The sequence below is a fragment of the Notolepis coatsorum genome (genome assembly GCF_963971535.1).
Source record: "Notolepis coatsorum genome assembly, chromosome: 2".
Lineage (NCBI taxonomy): Eukaryota > Metazoa > Chordata > Actinopteri > Aulopiformes > Paralepididae > Notolepis > Notolepis coatsorum.
The window spans coordinates 49,242,021-49,269,555 of NC_140166.1; the positions used below are offsets into that span (position 1 = coordinate 49,242,021).

At 42.0% G+C, this 27,535-nt stretch overlaps 1 protein-coding gene across 1 annotated transcript in view; it reads left to right on the forward strand.

Moving 5' to 3' along the window:
- The first annotated feature begins 165 nt into the window (after positions 1–165).
- vps37ba (VPS37B subunit of ESCRT-I a) overlaps positions 166–27,535 on the forward strand; it is a 39,782-nt gene continuing 12,412 nt past the window's right edge. The window contains exons 1-2 of the mRNA XM_084309232.1: positions 166–336; positions 7,939–8,110. Coding sequence (XP_084165358.1) covers positions 232–336; positions 7,939–8,110 — 277 coding nt within the window. The 5' untranslated portion in view covers positions 166–231. The remainder of the gene's footprint in view (positions 337–7,938; positions 8,111–27,535) is intronic.

The following is a 27,535-nucleotide window of genomic DNA, read 5'->3' on the forward strand; positions in this document are numbered from 1 at the left end:
ACTGCAATGTATATTTAATTTTAATGATTAAAACAAAATTCTGAAAGAAAAAAAAAAAACATAGGCTGCGTTGTCATGTATGACGTCACAGGCCTATATCCCCTCCTCCAATCCAGTGTTGTCAGCAGCTTCCGGTAAGAGAAGCTCAGTCAGCTGTCACAGACTCAGTGAAGACAGTGTCGGAGTAAGAGAGCCATAATAATAATAATAAAACCATAAACCAGCTCGGAAATGTCTAGCTTTTCAAACAAGTTTAGCTCGTATTCGATGACGCAGCTCAACGAATTGTTAGAGGACGATGAAAAACTCAACAGAATTGTCCAAGAAATGGAGGAGGTAAGATATATTTGGGGGGGGGGGTGATCGCATTTTATACTAGTATTGACTTCTTGGCCACTGTGTGTTTTTCCTTTGTTGTGCTTTGCTGCTATGGTTCCTTTGCATTCGGAACCGATCGTTCTGTATGTACTACTGTACACAAATACATGGGCTAATGTTAGAAATCCATCGACCCAAAACAACGGGTTTATTATTACATGTAACCTTGGAGGAACGGAGCAGGGAATTGTAACAACAGTGTTGCAACTTTTTAACACATTCGGGGGCTGCTTGAAATCTTTTGTTGCGTCACGGAGTTCGACTCAAATGAGAGATGCTGTTTCCTCCTGGGTACGTTATTTCCCCCGCCGGCCTCTCCTCTTGTTCTTGGTGGGTCTGTGGCACATCATCATGGGCCCTTCACAGTGTAGCAGGTCAGCCCAGGAGCCTCCGGACTCAGGAGGTCCTCCTGTTTGTAAAACTTTCACCAATTCAACACCACTGCCCACTGGTACTGTGTTTGTCTAAAAGCCACCCGAAGGTCAGCCCGACCTGGGCAGGTACCCAGCTTTCTGCACAGATAGGACTGTATTTTCCCACGGATACAGCCGATAAGCCCCAATGTGTCAATATTGGAGAGATTACAACAAGCTGATGGAAACAAGACAAACGTCTTTCTCAGGTCTGCATCCCCTTAACAATTGTATGTATTGAGCCGTACTGTATTGTACCCATTCTGCAATCTGTTAAATAAAGTTTTCATTCATTCATTCATCGCCCCCTAGAATGATTTTGACCTGCTGTATACATTTGGCTTATTGCAGTGGAGTTCAGCTTCTCTTTTCTGGACTGTACCTGCATGGCTAAGTCTATTTCAGGAAAATGACATCATTATATTTAGTAGCAGGACGTTTAGACTTCAATATTGTATAGAATACTAAACTTCCTGCTATTAAATAGTGTGTGAGGCTCTGTTCCTATGGGGTCACCCAGGCACCTGTTTGTAAAAGTATCAAGGAAGCTATTGGTATTAGTGATTTGCAGTCATTGTTGTATTATCAGTGAACATTTGTACAGTATTATGTCTTGTTTTTGAGTTCCCCCCCCCATCCCCTGTCTGATTCACAGTTTCGGTTTCCGCTGGCTGAATTAAGGCTGATTGATTGAAAACTTTATTAACAGATTGCAGAATGGGTACAATACAGTACGGCTCAATACACACAATTGTTAAGGGGATGCAGGCCAGAGAGTGAGCTGTGGTGTTCCACAAGGAAGCATACTAGGACCGCTACTATTCCTAATTTATGCAAATGACATGTCGTCAGCTTGTGACTGCAACTTGTTCCTGTTTGCGGACGACTCAGCCCTGCTGGTCTCTGACAAGAACAAGTTACAGGTTGAAAAAGCCCTCAGCTCGGAACTAGGCAAAATCTGCATATGGCTCGCCGACAACAAACTATCATTACACATGGGCAAAACAGAGTCCATTCTCTTCGGTTCAAATAACAAACTCAGCAAGACCGACGGCTTCTCGGTTACAGTGGGTGACAATATTATCACAAGGAAAGATGAAATTACCTACCTGGGTTCCATCCTAGAGGCTAATCTTTCCTGTGACAAAATGGCATCCAATGTAATAAAAAAAGTCAACCAACGAACGCGATTCTTGTACCGGATCTCCTCTCTGGTAAACAAGAATACCCTGAAGACTCTAGCAGGAGCACTCATTCAAGGGTACTACGACTATGCTTGCACCTCATGGTACCAAAGCACCTCAAAGGCACTAAAAAACAAATTACAAACATCTCAAAACAAGCTAGTCAGACTACTACTTGACCTGACTCCTAGAACCCACCTCACCCCTGCCCACTTTGACAACCTAGGATGGCTTAGAGTAGACGACAGAGTACAGCAACTTGCAATGGGCCTGGTCTACAAGATACACTACGCGACCAAGGTACCCATGTACATGTCAAAATACTTCCCAAAGGTCAGTGAATACCACGATCACAACACCAGAGGGAGCTCCACAAATCATGTAAAACCCAGATTCGGCTCAAACAAGGGACTAAACACGTTTCGCAATTATGCCACATCAATGTGGAACGCCCTGCCTAAAGCTGTAAAGGAATGTGAATCACTACCCACCTTCAAAAACACTCTCAAAAAACACCTACGTGAGACTGCAATTCGAAACTGGCCCCTACAAATGTCCTAACCTAGTTGTACAGTAAATGACCAAGTAAGGCTTTGTCAATATTCCAATGTACAGTGTAAAATGTGTGTGTGTCCCCTACCCAACCCCCCCCCCCCCACCTCCAATGTACAGCCCTCACCCAACCCACCCAACCCCACCCCACCAACCTCCTCCAATGTACAGTTTCTACGCCAAATGTATATACACTCCTTTTCTGGACACTTTTGTATCACAAACAGTACTGTATTTGCAAATCTGATATGTCATAAATGTATAGATGTAGCAGTACTGTCTATCTGTATGTCATGTATGTCATATATGTTATGATGAATTGAAAATGGGGGACCCTGGTGTAAACAAGACGAAAGTCTTTCTCTGGTCTGCATCCCCTTAACAATTGTATGTATTGAGATGTACTGTACTGTACCCATTCTGCAATCTGTTAATAAACTTTTCAATCAATCAATCAATCAGAAAGACTTGTGTCTTGTTTACATCAGGGTCCCCCATTTTCAATTCATCATAACATTTATGACATACACGACAGATAAACAGTACTGTTACATCCAGACATTTATGACATATAATATATACAAATACAGTACTGTTTAAGAGACGGAGTTTCTAAAAGAGAGTATACGTTTGATGGGGAAGAAACTACACTGGAGGGGGTTGGGGGTTGGACATTTACAGGGGCCAGTTTCGAATTGCAGCCTCGGAAGTAGGTGCTCTTTGAGACCGGTTTTGAAGGTGGGTAGGGGATTCACATTATTTTATGGCTGTGGGTAGGGCGTTCCACATTGATGTGGCGTAATTGCGAAACGTGTTTAGTCCCTTGTTTGTGCCGAATCTGGGTTGATTTGTGGAACTTGTGTTGTGGTCGTGGAATTCACTGACCTTTGGGAAGTATTTCGACACTGTTGGCCCCATAGGTTAAAGAGACACTGCAGTTGTTCATTGCTGTTAGTTACTGTACACGAATATGAGAGACTCTGAGCGGTAAGATTCCCCCAAGCAAGGACACACCTCGGCCATAAGAGGCGGAGTTGGAAAACTCTTTTATCATAACTTACTGGACGGGAAAGGGAACAAAGGTGAGGGGCGTTGTAAATCATTTGGGTGAAACGCGAGAGGGTGATGAGTGGTAGTGATAAGTTCAGTTCCAGTAATAATATATGGACACCTTACTCACCCCCAGGGTACATGGATATGCACGAGTTTGCTTTAGGCACTAGACACACTAGACACAGCACATGTTGCCTCAATTAACCCTTTCACTACCAACAGGGTAACCCTTTCACAACCAACCGTCTGTAGTGTGGTAGTGAAAGGGTTAACCTTCTGTAGTGTGGTAGTGAAAGGGTTCATTCAGACTGTAAGCCTGTGTGTTGTCGGAGAAGAAAACATTCACTCTGTGTGTTAGTTTAGGTTTACAATATGGATCCTCTCCCAGAGAGTAACCCACATGACTAGTGCCCGGGCACACGTGCCCGCCTTGCTTAGAGAGGCAATCATCTTCTACTTTAATGGCACTCTATAATGGCAGGTTATTTATGTGTTTGAGACATGCCTGTGGCTGCTAGTGTAATATATTTTTACTGTATATTTCTGTATACTTTTGGCTGGATGGATAGTTTTATATTTAAGATTTTGGAATGTATATAGTATACATACCAGAATGTATATCCAGGACCGTATTTTATTCTTTATTCTATTTGATTCTTATTTTTAATATTATTATATTCTTATTCTTATTTTAGTCCTATTGAATGACTACCTAAAATGTTTATTGTAAGTTAACACTTTGATTGCCTAAGGCTAAATTCATGATATACCATAGGTTGCCAGCTCTATTTGTCTATGTAGAAGTTCCCCTTCTTTGCAGGGCTATAACTTTTTAAATTCTATTGCTAAATTGCCATTATTAGGGCCCATTCAATGTCCTATATGTATTGTTCAGGGTGTATGAACGTTAAACTTTTTCATTCACATATTCATACTAAAATATGATCTAAAGTATAAGTATGTTTTCATCTCTTTCTGCAGCTTTCTCCAGAACGTGATTTATAGCCCCAAATGCATTATATTGATGATCAAATACAGTTTGATAGCAATCGGCGCGATATAAAAAAATCCAACTGGACGGACTTCTGGAAGTTACTACACGTCGTCTGATGTTGACCGGATGGCCGACGGGGCGTTTATAATTACGTGGGCAGCGTTATACCATTCATCTAATGTGGGTCAAATGTTCATCAGATCAGTTAGTATCGTACACATTGAAAAATAACGCTGAATCTTACCGTATCTTCCTCGCGCCGTTGGGCGATGAGCGTGGAACAGACATTTTCCTATTATGGGATATAGAAATATCCGGTCCATTTCCAGGTTGTATAATAATATATACGTCCAAATCATGTAGTTTTTTCGAGTTATTTGCAGCGATCGATGTTCACTGTGTGAAGACTGAGTCTCTCTAACGATAGCGAGTGGCCGGACCCCATATGGAGTGAGTCCTATACCGGGTTAAAGGTAACATCCGTTTTTTCGATCTGCCGATCGGCCACCAGATGGCGGTCTTGAAGGCTAGAGGTTTGAGAGGAGATCACACTTGTGTCTAAGGCCCCCGGAAAGGAAATATGATTCCGATCACAGATTTTTGAAATATTGATATCAAAGACGAGTTACGGCGTCTTCGGCAACTTGAGCATGGCGGGGAAGGACGCCTAAAAGCGTCTTCCGGCAGTTAAAGTGTTAAATGTGAGCGATCTGTAGGGCCGAATTTCCCTCGGGATCAATAAAGGATTTCTATTCTATTCTATTCTATTCATATGGAACTCAATGCCCGGGGGTGCTCTACTGGACTTGAGCTTCCCATGAGGAAAAGTCAGGGATGGACTTGATAATATTATGGACGTGACCTAGTTTCATAATAATAACACAGCGTGACTCGTGAGGTTTCTGATCGCTAAGCTGCTGGCCATTTCCTATTTTATGGGAATTGAGATTAAACTGGAACGCACACATGGTCATCTTCGGCTTCTGGTTTTAATGCCCCAGTCGTCGGTGTGCGGGGCAATCTCAGCCCGGCAGACTTTCCTCGTGGTATCTATCCGTCGAGGAGAGACATCTGTCGGTCCAGGAGGTGATTGTGGCGAGGAGGACCGGGGAGGAAGGAAGAATAGAATGGATCATCCCGAGGGAAATTTGACACTACAAATCGCTCACAGTAAACATTTAGACATTTAGACGGAACAAAGTCACGAATAAGAATAACACAACAAATTGCCTAAGAATAGAATAGGCCTAAGAATAAGATAATAATAAATAGAGTACGGACCGCGATTCACATTTTGTATGTTATGTATATACATTAGAGTATAAAATATACAGTAAAAAATATACAAAAGTCTACAGAAGTCTTTGTGTGAGGTGTGGAAATGCGGCTGTGATTTGAGACCCTGACTCGAAATAGGGTTTTTTACTTTTTATGTGTGTGTGATGAGAAAATGTCGATTTTGATACACGATTCTGTTTTTCAAAAACACTGTTTTTTTTATCCACTTTTTCTCCCATTTTCTATATTTTTCTCCCATCCCAATTTCGTATCATCCAATTCAACCCTCCCCTGTCACGAACGCTGTTTCTTGCCTCCCACAATCCGGCTGCAATGTGGACTAAGTCATACATAGCACCAGTCCCCTCCGATACTTGAGGTAACAGCAGTCGCATCTTTTCACCTGCGCAGCTCGATCTCTCAGTGGCGAGGAGTAACGCGTGGGAGGCTCATGCTGCCCCCGACACTTCCTGATTCTACTGCGCAGGCGCACAAACCGACCTGTAGGAGTCACTGTCCACAACGCCCGATCCCCACCCAAAAACACTGTATTTTTTGTATCAATAATTAACACGTGGTGGTTACAGAATGTGTTGCAGTAACAACTTAAACAACGCAGCGACCAGTGGGCGACCAATTCTGCTTTATGACACATAAAAATCATAATATGTCACAATGTTTGTAGTATCTATCACAGTATATTGAATTGTTACCCATGTGTCGTGACATGGCATATGACCAGATTCTTGCCGATACACTGTGCCAGGCATCATGCCAACCTGTATCTGAGTTTGGCATGACTCATTGGGTTCAGGTGTGGGGATCTGTCCATGCTCATAGTATTATTGAAGTGTTTCCCTACTAGTTAGGATGAAGATAGAGGACGGTTGAATTGCATTTCCCCCCCAGTAAACAACAAACAACCAGTGTTTTTGGTATGACAGTACAAGCCTGCAGTTAGCAATGCTATTTAGGGACCTGTTTTTTCCCAGTGAGCCACATTTGAATGAGGGATTTTGTTATTGCAAATAGTAGGTTGGTCACTGGATATGACGGCGCAACGCATTGTGGTCGTCATATTTATTTAGCTGTCTTCCCCGTGTGAAATGTTGCTTTCCACCTTTTAGTCCGACCCACAAACGAGGCCCACTTAATTCTATTTTAGAATGATTCTACCGCCACTCTACGAGATCCACTCTACTCAGTTGTAGGTATTCTTAAGAGTATTCCTCCATATTCTTGCCCATTTCTCTGCTCTGTATGTTTAGATATTTTGTTGGACGTGTGAAATGACTCACACGGGAGAAGTGGCAGCAGGCTCTATTTATCATCTCAGGGCTGCACCATTAATAAAAAAAAAAAAAAACGCGATCGCGATTCATAGACCGATGCGATCTCATTTCTAAATTATGATGATAGTTTTAATAAAATTTTAAAAAACAATTTAAATATATATTTTTAAAACGTTTTACTTTTTAAAATGATGACGATTCTGACTTGAGTTATTTTGTATGTTACAAGACACTTTTAAGTTTAAGTCAAGCACTTTCATATATGTTATGTTTAAGTTTAAGTCAAGCACTTTCATATATGTTATGTTGTCTGTTTAATTAAGAAAGAGTGCAATAAATTATTTTATTGAAAATATAAGAATCGTGTGAGAGAATCGTGATCTCAATTCTTAGAGAGAAAAATCGTGATTCAAATTTTTTTGCAAGAATCGTGCTGCGGCCCTAAGGGATCCTTCCCTTTCTTTCTTGCCATGTTGTGGCAGCGTGACTCACCTGCCTCCTCATTTCCAGAGTCTGTGTGAACTTTATTAACCCTTTCACTGCCACACGACAGAAGGTTTTAAAACCCTTTACTATCACACAACCGACGGTCGTTTTGGTAGCACGGCAGTGAAAAGGTCAAGCCATAAATATTGGATCCGATTTTTTTTCAATTAAAAAAAAAACATTTAAAAGTGAATTGTATCCTTTTTTAAATGCTCTTTTTAAAATGAAAAATAGTGCTTTGACAAGTATGTGAAAGTTCTTGAATTTCATTTAGCAATGTCTGTGGGAACCCTGGTTTGTGTTTTTAGATGCAGGAGGTGCAGCAGACCAAGGAGACGACCCAGACCAGTAACCGCAACCTGGCCGAGCAGAACCTGGCCCTTCAGCCCAGACTGGAGCACAAGAAGAACCAGCTCACCACACACTACAGCTGCCTACAGGACAGCTTTGAGGCCTACCAGCTCCGCAAGTCCACTCTGGGTACTGACCACACTAACATACTTGGCCTTTTATGTATTTATTTTTGTTAAAAGTTTAAGTTACAATGCCGGTCCTGTTTCCCACACACCAAAGGACGGTTTGCTCTCAACCTTTTCCGATTCACTTTCTTTATTGTCATGTCATATATATATATATATATATATATATATATATATATATATATATATATATATATATATATATATATATATATATATATATTATTTCTTTGTTTAATTTTTTCAAGCATGAAAGAGTGAAATTCCCCTTTGGCCTTGCAGCAGCGACATCAAATAAAATAGGATGACAATAAAAGCAATAGAAATAGCATAAAATAGCAGGAGAAACAACGATAAACTAGCTCTATATTATAATAGAATAATCACAGTATGGTTGTAGTGTGTGTAATGAAGCAGCAGGAACGACGAGAAAACAGCTTTGCACCGTCATTGGGAGGCCTATCATGCTGTGTAATCTTTTGCCATTGTTTGTTCCTCTGTCTGACTGATAAACACACCCAACCAGTTTCTCCAGTTCCTGGATTCCCCCATAAAAGGCTGCGAGTGCGAGCCATAGCTTCAGTCAGACGAACTGTATCGAGCCATAGCTTCAGTCAGACGAACTGTATCGAGCCATAGCTTCAGTCAGACGAACTGTATCGAGCCATAGCTTCAGTCAGACGAACTGTATCGAGCCATAGCTTCAGTCAGACGAACTGTATCGAGCCATAGCTTCAGTCAGACGAACTGTCAGAGTTGAGCAGCTTTCAGATCTGAATTAGATCTCCACTGCAGTGTCTTACATAAAGACTGAGAGGAACTGCGTTACTCTTTACTGACACACCTCTGCAGTCTGGGAGGAAGAGGGACGAGCCGTATTCATGACCTTGGGGGCGATGATGCACTGGTTGCCAAGCAGCCCACTTCAAACAACACGCCAACAATCCACTACGACACGTTGTGGTATGTGGGTAATTACACTGATTCAAAAAAGTTTGACTTCGCTTTTATTTCCCCACAGCCTGATATTTCCCCACATCAGTGCCACTGGTTAAGATGGTAAAACATGGTTGAATGCCAGCACCCACTTCAATGATAGCGCTGTGAACGCATAATCTATGTCTTAAATTATGTGTCTAATCTGCCCGTCGCTTATCAATGACTTGTTTGCAGTCAACATTGTCGAAACTGATTGTTTTTTAATCGGTTCATTTCCGTTTTATAGCATTTTGAAAAGCCCTTGTTTTCTTGAAAGTTTCAGGAAAATATAAAGATTCCGTCATAAACGGCATTTACTGGAATATTCTGGAATACACAAAAAACATTGTAATTTTTCGGCCTATTTATGAATAGTTTTCAAATAAACGCTAGATTATTGATAGTATATGTGTACTTATGCACGCTAGAGAAGCGATCTGAAAAATCTATTCTCTCATTTCCTGATCAGCGCGCACACACACACACACACACACATGGGGCAAACGCTGATATATAGGTGAAAACAGATCCGATTACCCCAAGACTGGTAAAATAGATTCCTTACCTTAGATCAGATGTTCTCCCAAAAGATTATTCCAAATCCTGATCACCATTCCAAATATCGATCGCATTTATTGATTCAGCGCTGGGTACTGTAAATATGTATTCCACGTTGTTTTCCGGCTCGGCAATTACTTCGGTCTCTTCAGATGGCTCGCCCGGAAAAGTAAAATGAGGAAACTGGAACCCCCCCCCACCAGTCTAATCCAATGGGGTGCAGTTACACAGGGAGAGACTATAGGGGGCGGTATTTTCCCAATGGAGCTCAGAGAGGGTTTGGAGCACTAGCGTGAGGCTCGATTGATTAAATATGAATTAAAATCGCTAATAAAAAAAGAACTACAAACAAACGCTATATAGCGTTGCTGGCATTCAACAGGCGGCATGAACTAACGACATAAAGCGTCCGTGGCACTCAAAATGTTAACAAAGACCATTTCTCTCTTTCTTTTTTTTTATCTACTTTTTCTCCTTATTTTCTATTTTTCTCCCATCCCAATTTCGAGTTTCCCCTCCCCTGTCTTGAACGCTGCTCGCATATGCCTCCCACTGGTCGGCTGTAGGGAGGATAGAAGCCTTGCATCACGTGTCCCCTCCGGTACACGAGGAGGCAGCCTGTCACATCTTTTCATCTGCCAGCGCGGACTCTCATTGGCGAGGTGTAACGTGTGGGAGGCTCACACTACCCCCGCCATTTCCTGTCTCTGCTGTGCAAGCGTCCCCCAACCGACCTGTAGGAGTCGCTGTCCACAACGTCCAGATTACCACCCTTCGACTTCCACCCGCTACCTCTGCCAATTGAGATAGTATGACGACTGGCCCAAGCCGGAGGCAATGCTGACACCTGGATTTGAGACCGGAGTCTCTTGCATTGGTGACGAGCGCAATCTCCGCTGCGCCACCCAGCTGACCCATTTCTCTCTCTTTCTTAACCTTCTGTAGTGTGGTTGTGAAAGGGTTAACCCTTTGCCGTGTGGCAGTGAAAGGGTTAACCTTCTGTATTGTCACAGTGAAAGGGTTCATGCTCTAAAGCGCCATCTTGGGATGATATCTCTCAGAGGGGGAGTGGCTAAAGTGACAGCCAGAGGTTTTGTTTGTTGACGGTGAAAGATGTCTTTTGTTGAATGTAGGTTACTCGGCACCCCACCCCCATGTGCTAGCTGTCCTCGTTGTGGACTTGCTGTGAGCAGCAGCAGCAGCAGCAGTAGTAGTAGGAGTAATAGATCCGCGCAAAGGCAATGCTGCTCAGAGCTACTCAGCCTTTTGACCCACATGAAAAGCCCGGTCCTCACAGCGCCCAGCTCCACATTGTTCGGTGCATTTCCTTCACATAGAGTGTAGGGCTGACCTCGACTAGTCTAATAGTAGTCGACTGATCGGTCGAAAGGAGCCGTAGTCGACTGCCAACCTCTTAGTCGAATGCAAAAACAAATAAAATCGGTTCATTTTCGTTTTATAGCATTTTGAAAAGCCCTCTTTTTCAAGGAAAATATAAAGATTCCATGATAAAAGACGTTTACTGGAATATTCTAGAATACACAAAAACGTTGACATTTTTCGGCCTATTTATGAATAGTTTTCAAATAAACGCTAGATTATCGATAGTATATGTGTACGTATGCACGCTAGAGACGCAAGCTGAAAAATCGATTATCTTATGTCCTCATCAGCGATCGCACACACACACACATAGAGCAAACGCTGAGATCTGAGTGAATACAACTCTGATCATCCCAAGACTGGTAAAATAGATTCCTTACCTCAGATCAGATGTTCTCCAAAAAGATCATTCCAATTCCTGATCGCCATTCCAAATATCATTGATTGAGTATTGGCTACTGTGAATATATATTCCAGGCTGATTCCCGTCCCGCGATGACTTCCATGTTGATCAGACAGCTTGCCAGCTCAAGGAGCCAGCTGGCTCCGCCTCTACATATCGACTGATCCCAGGTCAGTCTAAGCGACTGACCTGCAGTTACACAGGGATAGACAATAGGGGGCGCTTTTTTCCATTCTGAGCTGCTGGAGGAGCTGCTGTACCAACGGGAGACTCGGTTGATGAAATATGAAATCAGATCGCTAATAAACAAATAAAACTTTGCACTCAGTGGGGGGCCTAATAAAACGAGATATGTCGTCCGTGGCACTGAAAGGGGCCCCACAGCCCAAATGGACTGATAAAATAAGATAAAAATTATCATTTTTTTTTTTTGCCAATCAAAGTCGACAATACAAATCCTTAGTCGGGGACAGGCCTAATACAGTGAGAGGCCCCTCCCCTCCGTCCTCCATCCTTCACCCGGGTAACGGGTGGCTTCAGAGTGTGCCACAGAGGCTTCTCACACGCTCGGTGTGGCAGACCGACAGAGCGGGCCCAGGGTGGCAGGGCAGACGCCCCCCCCCCCCCCCCTGCTCCCACGGACGGCTGCCCATAGTGAGCCATTGTTCTGCCCGGGGGGGGGGGGGGGGGGGGGTGGGCTGGGGGAGAACAACGGGAGCCGGCGGGAGGGAGGGAGGAGTGAGTGGGAGGCAAGGAGGGAGGCAAGGAGGGAGGGAGGGAGAGGAAGGCAGGCAGGCAGGCAGGCCAAAAATCTCAGCGGAGAGGCCCAGCGTGTATTCATTTACTAAATGGCCGTCTCGTGATCCGCGGGCCTGAGACTGCGTGTGTTCCCTGCCTGACGGGGCCCGTCTTCTTGGCCAGAGAATCGCAGCTTTGTGCGGAGGAGGGCCGCTGATACGCCTGTGAGCCTGTCTCGTTGCAGCAGAGGGAGGAGGAGGCATCATGGGAGAGGGAAGGGGAATTTCTCACAGGAAAAAAAGGGGCCACATGCCAGGAAAAGTAGCCTCTGTCCCTCGGACCATCTGTTCATTCCACTTGCACTATCTAGGTGATGACTTGGCATGATATGCAAATCCAATCATCTCTCTCCGTGGTGGCTGTAATGTTAATTAACCCTTTATATGCCGTGTCCTTCCGATTTTCTTTTGATGTAGCTGAGAGGATATGGTGAGCACCAGTAATGGACAGTAGCTCTCTCTCTCTCTCTCTCTCTCTCTCTCTCTCTCTCTCTCTCTCTCTCTCTCTCTCTCTCTCCCCCTCTTTTCTTTCAACATTATTCAGATCTGTACATTTGTGTTTAACGTGAGATAAAATAATTGTGATTTACCTTCATAGTTTTAGATATTATTATTTTATTAATAATTCACAATTTCATAATTACCCAACTAGACAGGCTAGGAATCTTCATCTTCCTTTTGTTAGAGTTATCTTGTAGAATGGAAATAATAAACATTTAATGGATTCCTCTGTGTCATTGTTCATGTACAAAAAGAGACTTAGGCAGCGGTGCGTTGCTGATTTCAAAGCACAGTGTTTTAATGACGCCACGTGCACACGCGCTCCCGCGCATGCGCATAAATGTTCCCTCGCATACGCACAGACTAAAGACTGTGCCTAATTGCCTCTACGAATGGAATGTATCTGAGAAGTGAGAACGTATTTGAACACACCTGACGCGACCTGCGCTATTGTTATGCAAAGTAGCCAGGTGGGTACTTACTTAGTGAGTTGGCGCATCAGTCGAGTGCAGCGCATTCCTGTGTGCATGCGCGTGCACATCCGTGCATGTGCGTGCACATGCTTCTGCTCACAGAGCCGGTTGCACGGCTGTCCCAAAGTGACGCAAAATGGAATTTTGTAGCCTGCAGCAATTCCCCCACACTCCCGTCTGCTCGCATTTTAAATCCATGATTTTAAACCATCCTATATCTCTGTTTGTACCTGTCTCAGACCAGAGAGAGAGGAAGTATCTCTGCGTTGTTCCTCTCTATCACCTTGTGCTGTTCCTCTCTGTCTTTCCACTCGCTATTCCACAACCCCACCCCTCTCTGTGTGTATGTATGTGTGTGTGTGAAATGTATTTGACAAACCAAACCGATTTCATTGACAAAGCACACCCTACCCTTCATCTGTACCTTCACTGATATACAATTAAAAGAACACGCTAAGATTTTGGCAAATTAGCTTATCGTCTTCTCCAGAGAGAGACAAGAAGATGGATACCAGTTTCCTCTCTGTGCGTTCAGTAGAAAGCTATCTGGCTGCATGTTAGTCTAGCTTAGCACAATGAATGGAAGCGGCATGACCGGTTAGCCTTCGGGAGAGGTGTTGTTAGTTGGACAATGCCTATGATGCAAATGACATGTCGTCAGCTTGTGACTGCAACTTGTTCCTGTTTGCGGACGACTCAGCCCTGCTGGTCTCTGACAAGAACAAGTTACAGGTTGAAAAAACCCTCAGCTCGGAACTAGGCAAAATCTGCATATGGCTCGCCGATAACAAACTATCATTACACATGGGCAAAACAGAGTCCATTCTCTTCGGTTCAAATAACAAACTCAGCAAGACCAACGGCTTCTCAGTTACAGTGGGTGACAATATTGTCACAAGGAAAGATGAAATTACCTACCTGGGTTCCATCCTAGAGGCTAATCTTTCCTGTGACAAAATGGCATCCAATGTAATAAAAAAAGTCAACCAACTAACTCGATTCTTGTACCGGATCTCCTCTCTGGTAAACAAGAATACCCTGAAGACTCTGGCAGGAGCACTCATTCAAGGGTACTACGACTATGCTTGCACCTCATGGTACCAAAGCACCTCAAAGGCGCTAAAAAACAAATTACAAACATCTCAAAACAAACTGGTCAGACTACTGCTTGACCTGACTCCTAGAACCCACCTCACCCCTGCCCACTTTGACAACCTAGGATGGCTTAGAGTAGACGACAGAGTACAGCAACTTGCAATGGGCCTGGTCTACAAGATACACTACACGACCAAGGTACCCATGTACATGTCAAAATACTTCCCAAAGGTCAGTGAATACCACGATCACAACACCAGAGGGAGCTCCACAAATCATGTTAAACCCAGATTCGGCTCAAACAAGGGACTAAACATGTTTCGCAATTATCAATGTGGAACGCCCTACCCAAAGCTGTAAAGGAATGTGAATTACTACCCGCTTTCAAAAACACTCTCAAAGAACACCTACGGGAGACTGCAATTCGAAACTGGCCCCTACAAATGTCCTAACCCAGTTGTACAGTAAATGACCAAGTATGGCTTTGTCAGTATTCCAATGTACAGTGTACAGTCCCCCCACCCACCCAACCCCACCCCACCTACCCAACCTCCTCCAATGTACAGTTTCTACGTGTACTCTTTTCTGGACACTTTTTGTATCACAAACAGTACTGTATTTGCAAATCTGGTATGTCATAAATGTATAGATGTAGCAGTACTGTCTATCTGTATGTCGTGTGTGTCATATATGTTATGATGAATTGAAAATGGGGGACCCTGATGTAAACAAGATGAAAGTCTTTCTCTGGTCTGCATCCCCTTAACAATTGTATGTATTGAGCTGTACTGTACTGTACCCATTCTGCAATCTGTTAATAAAGTTTTCAATCAATCAATCAGGCTAACCGGTCATGTCCGCTTCCATTCATTGTGCTAAGCTAGCCTAACATGCAGCCAGATAGCTACTTATTATATATAGTAATATGTATATTATATATTATAATAATATATATTATTATAGTCATTATCGACAGCACCAGACAGCAACTAATATGGCGGGAATATAAAAAACTAAGGCTGTTTATTTATATTTAATCTGATTAATCGCATGATTGTCCATAGTTAACTCGCGATTAATTGCAAATTAATCGCATCTTTTATATCTGTTCTAAATCTACCTTAAACTGATATTTTTCAAGTTTTAATACTCTTATCAACATGAGAGTCAACAAATATGCAGCCATTTAACACACTGACTATGTATTAAACTGGTTCAGAACATATATCAAAGGGAGAAAATATTACGTCAGGCTTGGAGATCATTCTTCTGATAAACATGACACCTACTTCGGAGTTCCACAGGGGAGCTGCCTTGGTCTATTATTATTCTCACTATACATGCTGCCACTCGGAGACATCATTAGAAAACACAATGTATGTTTCCATAGTTACGCAGATGACACACAATTGTACTTCTCTGCTGAACCAAATGATCACAGAGCTACTAACTCCATTTCCGCCTGTCTCTTAGCAATAAACAAATGGATAAGGAACAACTTCCTAAAATTAAATGAGGGCAAAACTGAAATCCTACTAGTCGGTCCTATAACAAAAAGAGAAATGTTACAGAGTAATATGGGGCAACTTACTCCTTGGATCAATCCAGAAGTTACAAGTCTTGGTGTTATAATAGACTCAGACCTAAGCTTTAAATCACACATCAACAAGGTGACAAAAACATAATTTTCCACCTTAGAAACATAGCTAAGGTACGGCCGTTTATAAATCAAAAAGACGCTGAAAAACGGACCCATGCCTTTATCTCAAGCCGACTTGACTACTGTAATGCACTCCTCACTGGCCTCCCAAAAGAAAACACAGAACGACTCCAACTCAACTCGGCAGCTAGGCTAATAACTAGAACCAATAGGAGAGACCACATCAGTCCAGTATTAGCTAACCTACACTGGATTCCGGTAACATTTAGAATTGATTTCAAGGTCCTCCTCCTTCTATACAAAGCACTAAATGGAACAGAACCACGGTACATTGCAAATTATCTAGTCAACTATGTGCCTCCTAGAACATTGCGATCATCTACTACTGGTCTATTGAAGGTTCCAAGCCATAGTCTAAGGAAAATCGGGGATGCACCCTTTGCAAACTATGCACCAAAGTTATGGAACACACTACCTATGGACATTAGGGAAGCTAGACCTCTTAATATTATAATATCAACACTCCGCTGTTGATTGTACTTTAGGACTATTTTACTCTGTCCATTCTATTGCATAATTTTCCTATCTATTCTATTCTACTATTTTATTGCACTGTATTATTATTGCTCTGTCTTACTTTTTATTACAGGTTCAAACCTGTCAGTGTTAAACTGTGTGGGTATCAATATCAAACAAGAGACTGTCAGGCTTTAAAACTGTGTAGGACCCAGCCCTAGAACTGAGAGGGAACTGTGCCTTGAGAGGGAGGTTTGCCCTGAGTGGGAGGTTCGAAGGGTAGACTGTTGAGTTTTAAACTGTGGATACCAAACAGAGAAGGAAAAGACGACTTTGAACTGTTGAACAGTAATCCAGAACTATTTTATTGCACTGTAATTTTTTTTTTTTTTATCTATTCTATTCTACTATTTTATTGCATTGCACTATTTTACTATTTTATCTTACTCTTTTTATTATTGTCTATTTAAAACTGAATCAAACCATAAACAAGGTGGCCTGTTGGGATGTTAGATCCTAATGTGAAAAACTGTGATTTTATATGTCTGCACTTTATGTGCTCATTTTATGCCTGTCTTTTTTCTGTTGTGAAGCACTTTGAGCTGCAGTTTCTGTATGAAAGGTGCTATACAAATAAAGTGTATTATTATGTAGCATTTTATTTGCATTTTGTTTAGCATTTTATCTTTGTATTTTGTGCATATATCTTTTGCATTATTTTACGTAGAATTTATTTGCATTTTTTTGGCAATGTTTACAAATTTTTTATCTTGAAATGTACAGAGATGTCTTTTACTATTTCCATTTTTACAGATTTTACAGATTTATAATAAAACAACCCCATTTGAAGGCAAAACCTTTTATTTTGTATTATTGATTCTATACTCTACACTGGTAGAATATGTCATATTCAAATGCTGCATTATGTGGCAATAACCTCCTGTAGTGATCATAAGTGTTTTTTTTTCAGACAAATTCCATTGGAACCCATTTGGCACATTTTGGGTACTTCATCATGCCTATCCCAGATGTCCTTTTGAGTGTCTGCCTGGTACTACCCTTATTAGAACTGCTCTGGAAGCTATGTCCTTTGTTCAATTGCTTAGCTTTATTATACAGTTGTTGTCAAGAAGTTGCTGAATGAGCTCAGTGGCATCTTTTCAGGTCTGGACATTGTTAGCATGGTGATATTCACTGTCAAACATGGGGGGGAAAGGTGAGGATGAAAATCTATATTTCTCCTTTGGTTCATCACAATTTACTCATAGCATATGAACAGACACAATATTTATGACACTGGGAATACATTCCCTGAGGTCCATAGATGGTCCTAGATACCAAGAACATGCAAATGGTCCTTGTAGAAGTGGAGCAATCTTCATTTTTACTTGGGTTTGATTGATTGATTGAAAAGTTTATTAACAGATTGCAGAATGGGTACAGTACAGTACAGCTCAATACATACAATTGTTAACACTTTAAGTGCCGGAAACGTGTTTAGGCGTCTTTCCTAGCCATGCTCAAGTTGCCTAGGACGCCGTAACTCGTCTTTGATATCAATATTTAAAAAATCTGTGATCGGAATCATATTTCCCCTCTGCAGCCTTCACACACAGTTCTGATCTCCTCTCAATCCTCTAGCGGTTCAAGAGCGCCATCTGGTGGCCGATCGGCAGATCGCCCAACAGGAAGTCATGTGGATGAAGTGGTGATCACCCATATTACTTCCGGGCACTCGCTATAGGTCCCGGGACTCGAGCTCGACACAATACATAGCGATCCGTTGCCAATAACTCGATAAACAACATGATTTGGACGTATATACTATTATACAACCTGGAAATGGACCGGGTATTTCGACATCCCATAATGGAAAACTGTCTCCTCCACGCTGATCGCCCAACGGCCCGAGGAGACTGGGGTGAGTTTTAGCGTGTAATATTTAGGGGTGGGACAATACATCGATCCAGATCGATATATCGATCTATTATCAATAATCAAATAGGATCGATGCAACGTAAAAAGATCGATTTATATTGCGATACTCTTATTTTGAAAATCCCCGCGAGTCATATCCGCCGGCGCCCAGTATTGTGAAACTCCGTGTAGACATTACAGCAGTGTTTGCGTCTGCTGTAAAGCACTACAGAGCGTCTATTTTGCGAGCCGACATAAGTCTGTGCAGTTTTTTCCCCGCAACGGGTCAAATGCATATAACAGGCGTTGCATTGTCGCCATTCCTTTATCCAGGGGTGGCCAACCAGTCAGAGACTAAGAGCCACAAAAATTACTGTGGTACCACAAAGAGCCACACCATATACCAGCGTTTCTCAACCTTTTTTCACGGCACCCTTCATGTGTTTATAGGTCTCACCCTCTGGCCTCTGAAGTTGCTAATGTCTTTTTTATTTGGGCCTCACAGGGTTAAAAGTACCCTGTGAGACCCACGGTTGCAAAATTACAAAATCACTTTTAGCCATTTAAAAAAATAATGTTTATTTAAAAAATGTTAAAGGGGAACTATTTTACTATTTCTTTCACTATTTGGGCACTTTTACACAATTCCTGTGAGTCTATGGAACACCTAGGTTTTTTTCAAAAAAAAATGCATTGTTTTGTATTTCTAATCAAGTACTAAAAACCGCATTTTTCTACCTCAAGATCTTAAGCCGTTTTGAGGCTGGGCTCCAACCACTGTGTGGCCTGGTGCCAACTGCCACATCAACTGCCACATTATTATGCAGCTGAGAAATCTCTGACATCACAGATATGCACATTTTCAGATGACTCAGTTCAGTGAGGGTGAATATTGTGAGAGGAGAATTGGAAGAATTCGCCAATATGAGAATTAGAGACATATATCCTATTAATATAAGTCCACATAGCTAAGAAACAATGGTAAACACTGAAAAAAGCCATTTATAAGATAGTTCCCCTTTAAGCACATGTATAGTCAATTGGTCCTGTTGTTCAGCCTCACAATGCTATTTGATAGTAAATGTGTTTATATGTCCCACCCTCTGGCCTCTGAAGTTGCTAATTTCTTTTTAATTTGGGCCTCACAGGGTTAACCTCTTAAGCCCGAGATATACAGTAAAAGTGTATATTTTCAGCATTACGTTTCTTTACCAATTATTTTAACTGTTATTAGTGAAATATAAGATTATAGAAATCTCAGGGCATTGAGTCGGAAACCGGCGCATATTGACAGGAGGAAGTGGCACAGCCAAAAGTGAGTGTAGTCTTTTGAAGGAAGAGACTCAGGGCTTTCAAATTTAGAAAAACTACCCTACCCAGCTCACACCAGCCCCTGTCAATCATCTGACTTCCGGATTTACTTTTTAATTTCTCTTATTTTTTGGGATTATCTCCCACAAACCTGAACGTTATTGCCATAAAACAGAACGCAGTTAGTTTCTCTACCTTTCTTTGAACGTCTTGCAAAAAACGGTGCTGCAATATGATGAAAAATGGTGGAGAAATTTACATTATAAAAAATATGGCAGAATTCAGTACTGTATCTACAAAACCTTCTGTTTAATCATCTTCCCTTTATTCATTTGCTTAGATTTTTCAGGTCTGGTCAATTTTAGCATGGTGTTATTTACAGTCAAAGATAAAACATTTTTTTAAATAGAATTGATATTCTCCTTTGGTTCATTACAATTTACTCAAACCTAGTAACAGACACACTATTTCTGACACTGATCCATATATGTCCCTAGATTCAGATACCAAGAACATGCAAATGGACCATTTAAAAAAAAATTGTAAATGTTTATTCTACGTCCTTATGGAATGAGTGACATAATATTTTTTTTTTCTTTTTTTTTGTATGGGTGGAAGAGCCGCACATTGACGGGCAAAGAGCTGCATGTGGCTCGCGAGCCGCGGGTTGGCCACCCTTATGCCAACGTTGCGTTAAATATCTAAATGAACGTCGCGTTGGCTGCTTAAAAGCTAAGCAGCTAACCGTGAGAGAGAACAGGAGAGTGGAGAGGGGACTTGGAAGGAGGAGGGGTGGGGGCTGTGGGGGACTGTGTGTGTGTGCGTGTCTGTGTGTGTCTGTGTGTGTGTTAAAGCTCAATATATAAAAACAAAAGTGAACAGGAGGTCTATTTGTATTAAAAACAATAGATTGTTTTTCATTTAAATGTCTGGAAGAGCTCAAAAATAAATACATCAATTGATATTTCCGTAGCCCTTTTTTAGTTGATCTAAATGTGACTGATTGTGTTAAATGGGCACATAATATCGCCTCATATCGATCGCAGGCACCTGAATTGAATCGTATCGTATCGTATCGTGGCAGACTTTGTGATATCGGCAAATATCGTATCGTTGTCCAAAGAATCGATATCGTATCGTATCGTGATGAAACTGGTGATTCCCACCCCTAGTAATATTACCGTGTTAGATACTAACTGCTATGATGAACATTTGACCCACATTAGATGAATGGTATAACGCTGCCCACGGAATTATAAACGCCCCCTCGCCCATCCGGTCAACATCAGATGACGTGTAGTAACTTCCAGAAGTACGTCCAGTTGGAATTTTTTATATCGCGCCGATTGCTATCAAACTGTATTTCATCATCAATATAATGCATTTGGGGCTATAAATCACGTTCTGGAGAAAGCTGCAGAAAGAGATGAAAACATACTTATACTTTAGACCATATTTTAGTATGAATATGTGAATGAAAAAGTTTAACGTTGCTACACAATGAACAATACATATAGGACCTTGAATGGGCCCTAATAATGGCAATCTAGCAATAGAATTTAAAAAGTTATAGCCCTGCAAAGAAGGGGAACTTCTCCATGTTAAATAGAGCTGGCAACGGATGGTATATCATGAATTTAACCTCCGGCAGTTAAAGTGTTAAGGGGATGCAGACCAGAGAAAGACCTTCGTCTTGTTTACATCAGGGTCCCCCATTTTCAATTCATCATAACATATATGACATACATGACATACAGATAGACAGTACTGCTTCATCTATACATTTATGACCTATCAGATTTGCAAATACAGTACTGTTTGTGATACAAAAGTGTCCAGAAAAAGAGTGTATATACATTTGGCGTAGAAACTGTACATTGGAGGCGGTTGGGTGGGTGGGGTGGGGTTGGGTGGGTGGGTGGGTGGGTGAGGGCTGTACATTGGAGGTGGGGGGGGGGGGGGTTGGGTAGGGGACACACACACATTTTACACTGTACATTGGAATACTGACAAAGCCTTACTTGGTCATTTACTGTACAACTAGGTTAGGACATTTGTAGGGGCCAGTTTCGAATTGCAGTCTCACGTAGGTGTTTTTTGAGAGTGTTTTTGAAAGTGGATAGTGATTCACATTCCTTTACAGCTTTAGGTAGGGCGTTCCACAGTGATGTGGCATAATTGCGAAACGTGTTTAGTCCCTTGTTTGAGCCGAATCTGGGTTTTACATGATTTGTGGAGCTCCCTCTGGTGTTGTGATCGTGGTATTCACTGACCTTTGGGAAGTATTTTGACATGTACATGGGTACCTTGGTCGCGTAGTGTATCTTGTAGACCAGGCCCATTGCAAGTTGCTGTACTCTGTCGTCTACTCTAAGCCATCCTAGGTTGTCAAAGTGGGCAGGGGTGAGGTGGGTTCTAGGAGTCAGGTCAAGCAGTAGTCTGACTAGCTTGTTTTGAGATGTTTGTAATTTGTTTTTTAGTGCCTTTGAGGTGCTTTGGTACCATGAGGTGCAAGCATAGTCGTAGTACCCTTGAATGAGTGCTCCTGCTAGAGTCTTCAGGGTATTCTTGTTTACCAGAGAGGAGATCCGGTACAAGAATCGCGTTCGTTGGTTGACTTTTTTTATTACATTGGATGCCATTTTGTCACAGGAAAGATTAGCCTCTAGGATGGAACCCAGGTAGGTAATTTCATCTTTCCTTGTGATAATATTGTCACCCACTGTAACCGAGAAGCCGTCGGTCTTGCTGAGTTTGTTATTTGAACCGAAGAGAATGGACTCTGTTTTGCCCATGTGTAATGATAGTTTGTTGTCGGCGAGCCATATGCAGATTTTGCCTAGTTCCGAGCTGAGGGCTTTTTCAACCTGTACCTTGTTCTTGTCAGAGACCAGCAGGGCTGAGTCGTCCGCAAACAGGAACAAGTTGCAGTCACAAGCTGACGACATGTCATTTGCATAAATTAGGAATAGTAGCGGTCCTAGTATGCTTCCTTGTGGAACACCACAGCTCACTGTGAGGGGGGGGGGATAGGGTACTGTTTACCTCCACCATCTGTTCCCTCCCCTCCAGGTAGGATTGTATCCAGCTTACTGATAAACTATCAAAACCAATTGCTTTTAGCTTGTCAATCAGAATGGTGTGATTGACAGTGTCGAAGGCCTTTTGTAGGTCCAGCATGACCATGCCGCAGTATTTGCCCGCGTCCACCTCTTGTTTGATGTGGTCGTTCAAGTAGAGAAGGCATGTGTCAGTGGAGTGGGATGTTCTGAAGCCAGATTGGAATTCGTAGATTAGATTTTTTTCCGCAAGGTACTTTTCGATCTGTTCGTATACTATTTTTTCCATGACTTTCGAGATGGATGTAAGGATAGAAACAGGGCGGTAGTTGCCCGGGTCTAATTTGCTGCCCTTTTTGTGCAGGGGTGTTACTCTCGCAATTTTGAAGTCCTTGGGGACGTGTCCCTGTTTTATGGAGAGGTTTATTATGTGTGTGATGACTGGGGTGATGGCTGCTGCTGAGTCTCTGAGGAATTTGGAGGGGATGTTGTCATGGCCAGTGGCCTTGTTTGGTTGGAGGGCGCTCAGTTTTTTGAGTACCTCATCTGTAGTTACCATTTCCAGTTTGAAGTCGTCTTTGTGGACGCCTAGGTTCTTGTAGTATGCTACTATGTGTTCTACCCCATACTGCCCTGAGTGGGAGGGTAGTTTGTTTACCAGTGTTGTGGCTATGTTTGTGAAGAAAGTGTTTAAGTAATTGGCTACATCCAGCTTGTCTGTGATGAGCGTGTTGTCCGTCTTTATGTTTATGTTTGAGAACCTGGTTTTAAGTTTTTTACTGCAGCCTAGTTGATTGTTGAGTAATTTCCAAAGTTCACGTGGTTTATTTTTGTTTGTATGTACCTTTAGGCACATTTTCGAAAATTAGGGTTTGGGCTTAAGAGGTTAATTCTTGAATTGTCTATTTTAAGATTCTGCCAGGTAATAGGTTGAAATAATGTCCCATGGGGTTTATTTTTAACCCTTTATTACACTTATCCTGAACCAAAACCTGAAGAAGAAAACAGCATAACTTTTGAAGTTAACAACATATAGAGACAAATTAAAACATTTCCCCAAACATCTTGATTCTATTTCAGGACAAGAAAATGCAAAAAAAAAGCTGAAAATGTTTAAATCACATCTCTATTTTCCCACTTTACTAAAATGTAGTCCATCGGACGAGATCAATATGAGGTTAATATTGGAAATACAATGTTAATAAAGATTGTCTCCATGCTGTTATGCCCTACATATTGTAGATTTTGTGTAAACAAGGCCAAAAGTGGAAGACTAATGTGAAAAGACTAATTCGTCCTACATAGACAAAAGTTTACATATTTTCCTATACAATTTGAAATCCAGTGAAATATGTTTTGTTAAGGTTCAAACAAAGTACTATTACAGTACATCTTCTCTGTTGGCACAACATTCAAACCTAAACTACTAATCATCATCATGATCATCATCGCCAAAGAGATTGTCAAACCATACCATGTCAGCATGACCAACCTCTCTATATACTGATGATCCTCCTCTACCAGCATGACCAACCTCTCCATATACTGGTGATCCTCCTCTACCAGCATGACCAACCTCTCCATATACTGGTGATCCTCCTCTACCAGCATGACCAACCTCTCCATATACTGGTGATCCTCCTCTACCAGCATGACCAACCTCTCCATATACTGATGATCCTCCTCTACCAGCATGACCAACCTCTCCATATACTGGTGATCCTCCTCTACCAGCATGACCAACCTCTCCATATACTGGTGATCCTCCTCTACCAGCATGACCAACCTCTCCATATACTGGTGATCCTCCTCTACCAGCATGACCAACCTCTCCATATACTGATGATCCTCCTCTACCATGTCAGCATGACCAACCTCTCCATATACTGATGATCCTCCTCAGTGTTGCGTTCCTCATATCAACACTGGTTGCACGCACGCTAAGGACGCCACGTGCATGCGCGCTCCCGGGCGCGTGCGCATAAATGTTCCCTCGCTTAAGCACAGACTAAAGACAGTGCCTAATTCCCTCTACGAATGGAATGAAATACATTTCATTCACAAGTTCTGTGTGAATGTATCTGAGAACGTATATTTTAACACACCTGACGACCGGCGCTATTGATATGCAAAGTAGCCCAGGTGGGTACTTAGCGAGTTGGCGAGTGCAGCGCATTCCTGTGTGCACGCGCGTGCCGTGCACATCCGTGCGTGTGCGTGCACGCAGGGGTGTAGCTCCAGATTCTGGGCCCCATGAAAGAATGTATTTGTAGGCCCCCAGTGAATGCGAGCGGAAATTTGTTTGGCAATTTTTTTATTGATGAAAACGCATAATATGGTTTTTACCTATACATTCGGATCAGCAGTTCAGCACCTGCACTGTTGGTGGGTGAGCCTAGTAAAGGATGTCGCATTGCGTTCATCTTCAATGAATGGACCAATGCAATAGTCTACCAAAGCCCCCCCCCCCTCTCTCTATATATCTCACACACACACACACACACACACACACACACACACACACACACACACACACACACACACACACTTCAGAAACAAACATAGTATCAATGAGAGCATCAATAATACACCCGAGTGATGTCTAGAAAGAAAAAAAAATTTTTTTTTTTTTTTTTTTGCTTTTTCTGTCCCGAAATATAATCAAGATGTGTTTGAATCTTAAAAATAACAATTGTACTGAATTCCTTGGGTCAAACTTGTTTGGAATTTCCTTTTAATTTGTCTCTATATTTTGTTAAAGGGTAACTATTTTACTATTTCTTTCACTATTTGGACAATTTCACACAATTCCTGTGAGTTTATGGAACACATCTGTAAGGTTTCTTTTTTTTTCATTGTTTTGTATTTTTAACACTTTCAGTGCCACCAGGGGGCGCACGACTTAGTGCTTGAATGCCACCATCCACTTCAATGTTAACGTTAATATCGCCTAATCTATGTTTTAAATTATGTGTCTAATCTGCTCGTCGCTTATCAAAGAATCATTTTCCAGTCAGTGCTGTCAAGGCAGATTGGTTTTTTATCACTTCATTTCCGTTTGAGAGCATTTTGAAAAGCACCCGTTTTGAGGTAAAAAACAGCCCATTCTGGGCCATTCTGTGATAATCGTCTTTTACTGGAATATTCCAGAACGTTGATATTTGTCGGCCTATTTATGAATCGTTTTCAAATAAACGCTAGATGATCAATATTATTCGTACATGCACGCCCATTCGAGCCGCGTGCTGATAATAGCCGTTTTCATTTCCTCATGGATTTTACAGTGAAACCGATAGAGCACATTTCACAAAACAGCTTATATCTTCATCAAAACGAGTCTGATTATCCTAACACTGATAACATAGATTCCTTACCTGACATCAGATGGTATCCAACTGGTATATTCCAATTCCTGATCACCATTCGAAAAAATCGATAAGTGTATAGATCTAACATGTATACAGTAGAACTCATGATCCGCGGGGCTCAGAGGATCCATAATGAACTCTGGTAACCCCGGCTGCATCAGTGGACTGGAAAATGTGGAGTACAGGATTTTTTTCCCCATCCATTTTCATTGAGTCCATTCCAAAATCCCTGATGTCATCTGGGAGACGATAGGGGGCGCTTTTTTCCACATCTGATCGCCGGCGGCTCTTGGGTAGGCTAGGGTAGGCTTGCATGATGCAATATGATTTCAGATCGCTAAAGAAAAAAGAAAAGAAAAAAATCCGAGAAATCTCGTGAATGGCTTTCAACGTAACTATTATAAATCCGAGAACTTGTGAGTGGCAATCAAAGTTGGCTACAAGCATAGATGCATAGCTGGCAGTTGGCTACAAGCATAGATGGGGCGGGCGTTATTATGCAGATGAGAAACCTCTGACGTCACAGATACGCTAAATTTCAGATGACTCACTTGAGTGAGGGACAATATTGTGAGATGAGAATTGGAAGAATGCGCCGAATTAGAGACATAGATCCTATTAATATAAGTCCACATAGCTAGAAAATAATGCTAAACACTGGAAAAGGCCATTTATAAGATAGTTCCCCTTTAACTTCAAATTATGCTTTTTTCTTTTTCTTCTTTTTCAGGTTTTGGTTCAGGATAGGTGTAATAAAGGGTTAAAATAAACCCCATGGGACATTATTTCAACCTGTTAGCTGGCAGAATCTTAAAATAGACACTTCAAGGATTAAGTAAAAACAGGTGGTGAAAAAATATCCACCCTATGCAGGTGGACCTATGTTTCCATCTGAACTACTACTGATGTTGTAATATGTGGAGTGTAGACATTTTAATTAGGACATTTCTCAATACGCTCAGTTGGCTGGAGGGGGGTGGGGTCTAGAATAGTCTGTGTTCTGTTCTGTTAACTGTCCCCTGTAATTTAAGACACCGTGTGATGTATCTAGGACTGGTGGAATGTAGTTGAATGAGCATTGACACGGTAGAGCCTCCTATGCTGCCGTGACCTTATTGCCAGGGTGTCATGATCGTGCGTGTGTGTGTGTGCGTGTGCGTGTAATCCCAGCCCCTGCTGGTGTTGACTTTCAACACGACACAAACCAAACAGACTGGCTCCTTAGAAACGCGTCACGCTTGGTCTGTTCCCAGTTGACTCAAAATGAGGCCTTGCAGGAAGAACACTGCAAACACACAAGTGTTTATAATAATTATATAACACTGCTGGGGAAGTGCCACTCACAGCCATCGCTTGAGTGACAAGGTTTCACATAAAAAAAAAAAAAAAAGTGGGCTCATTTCAGGC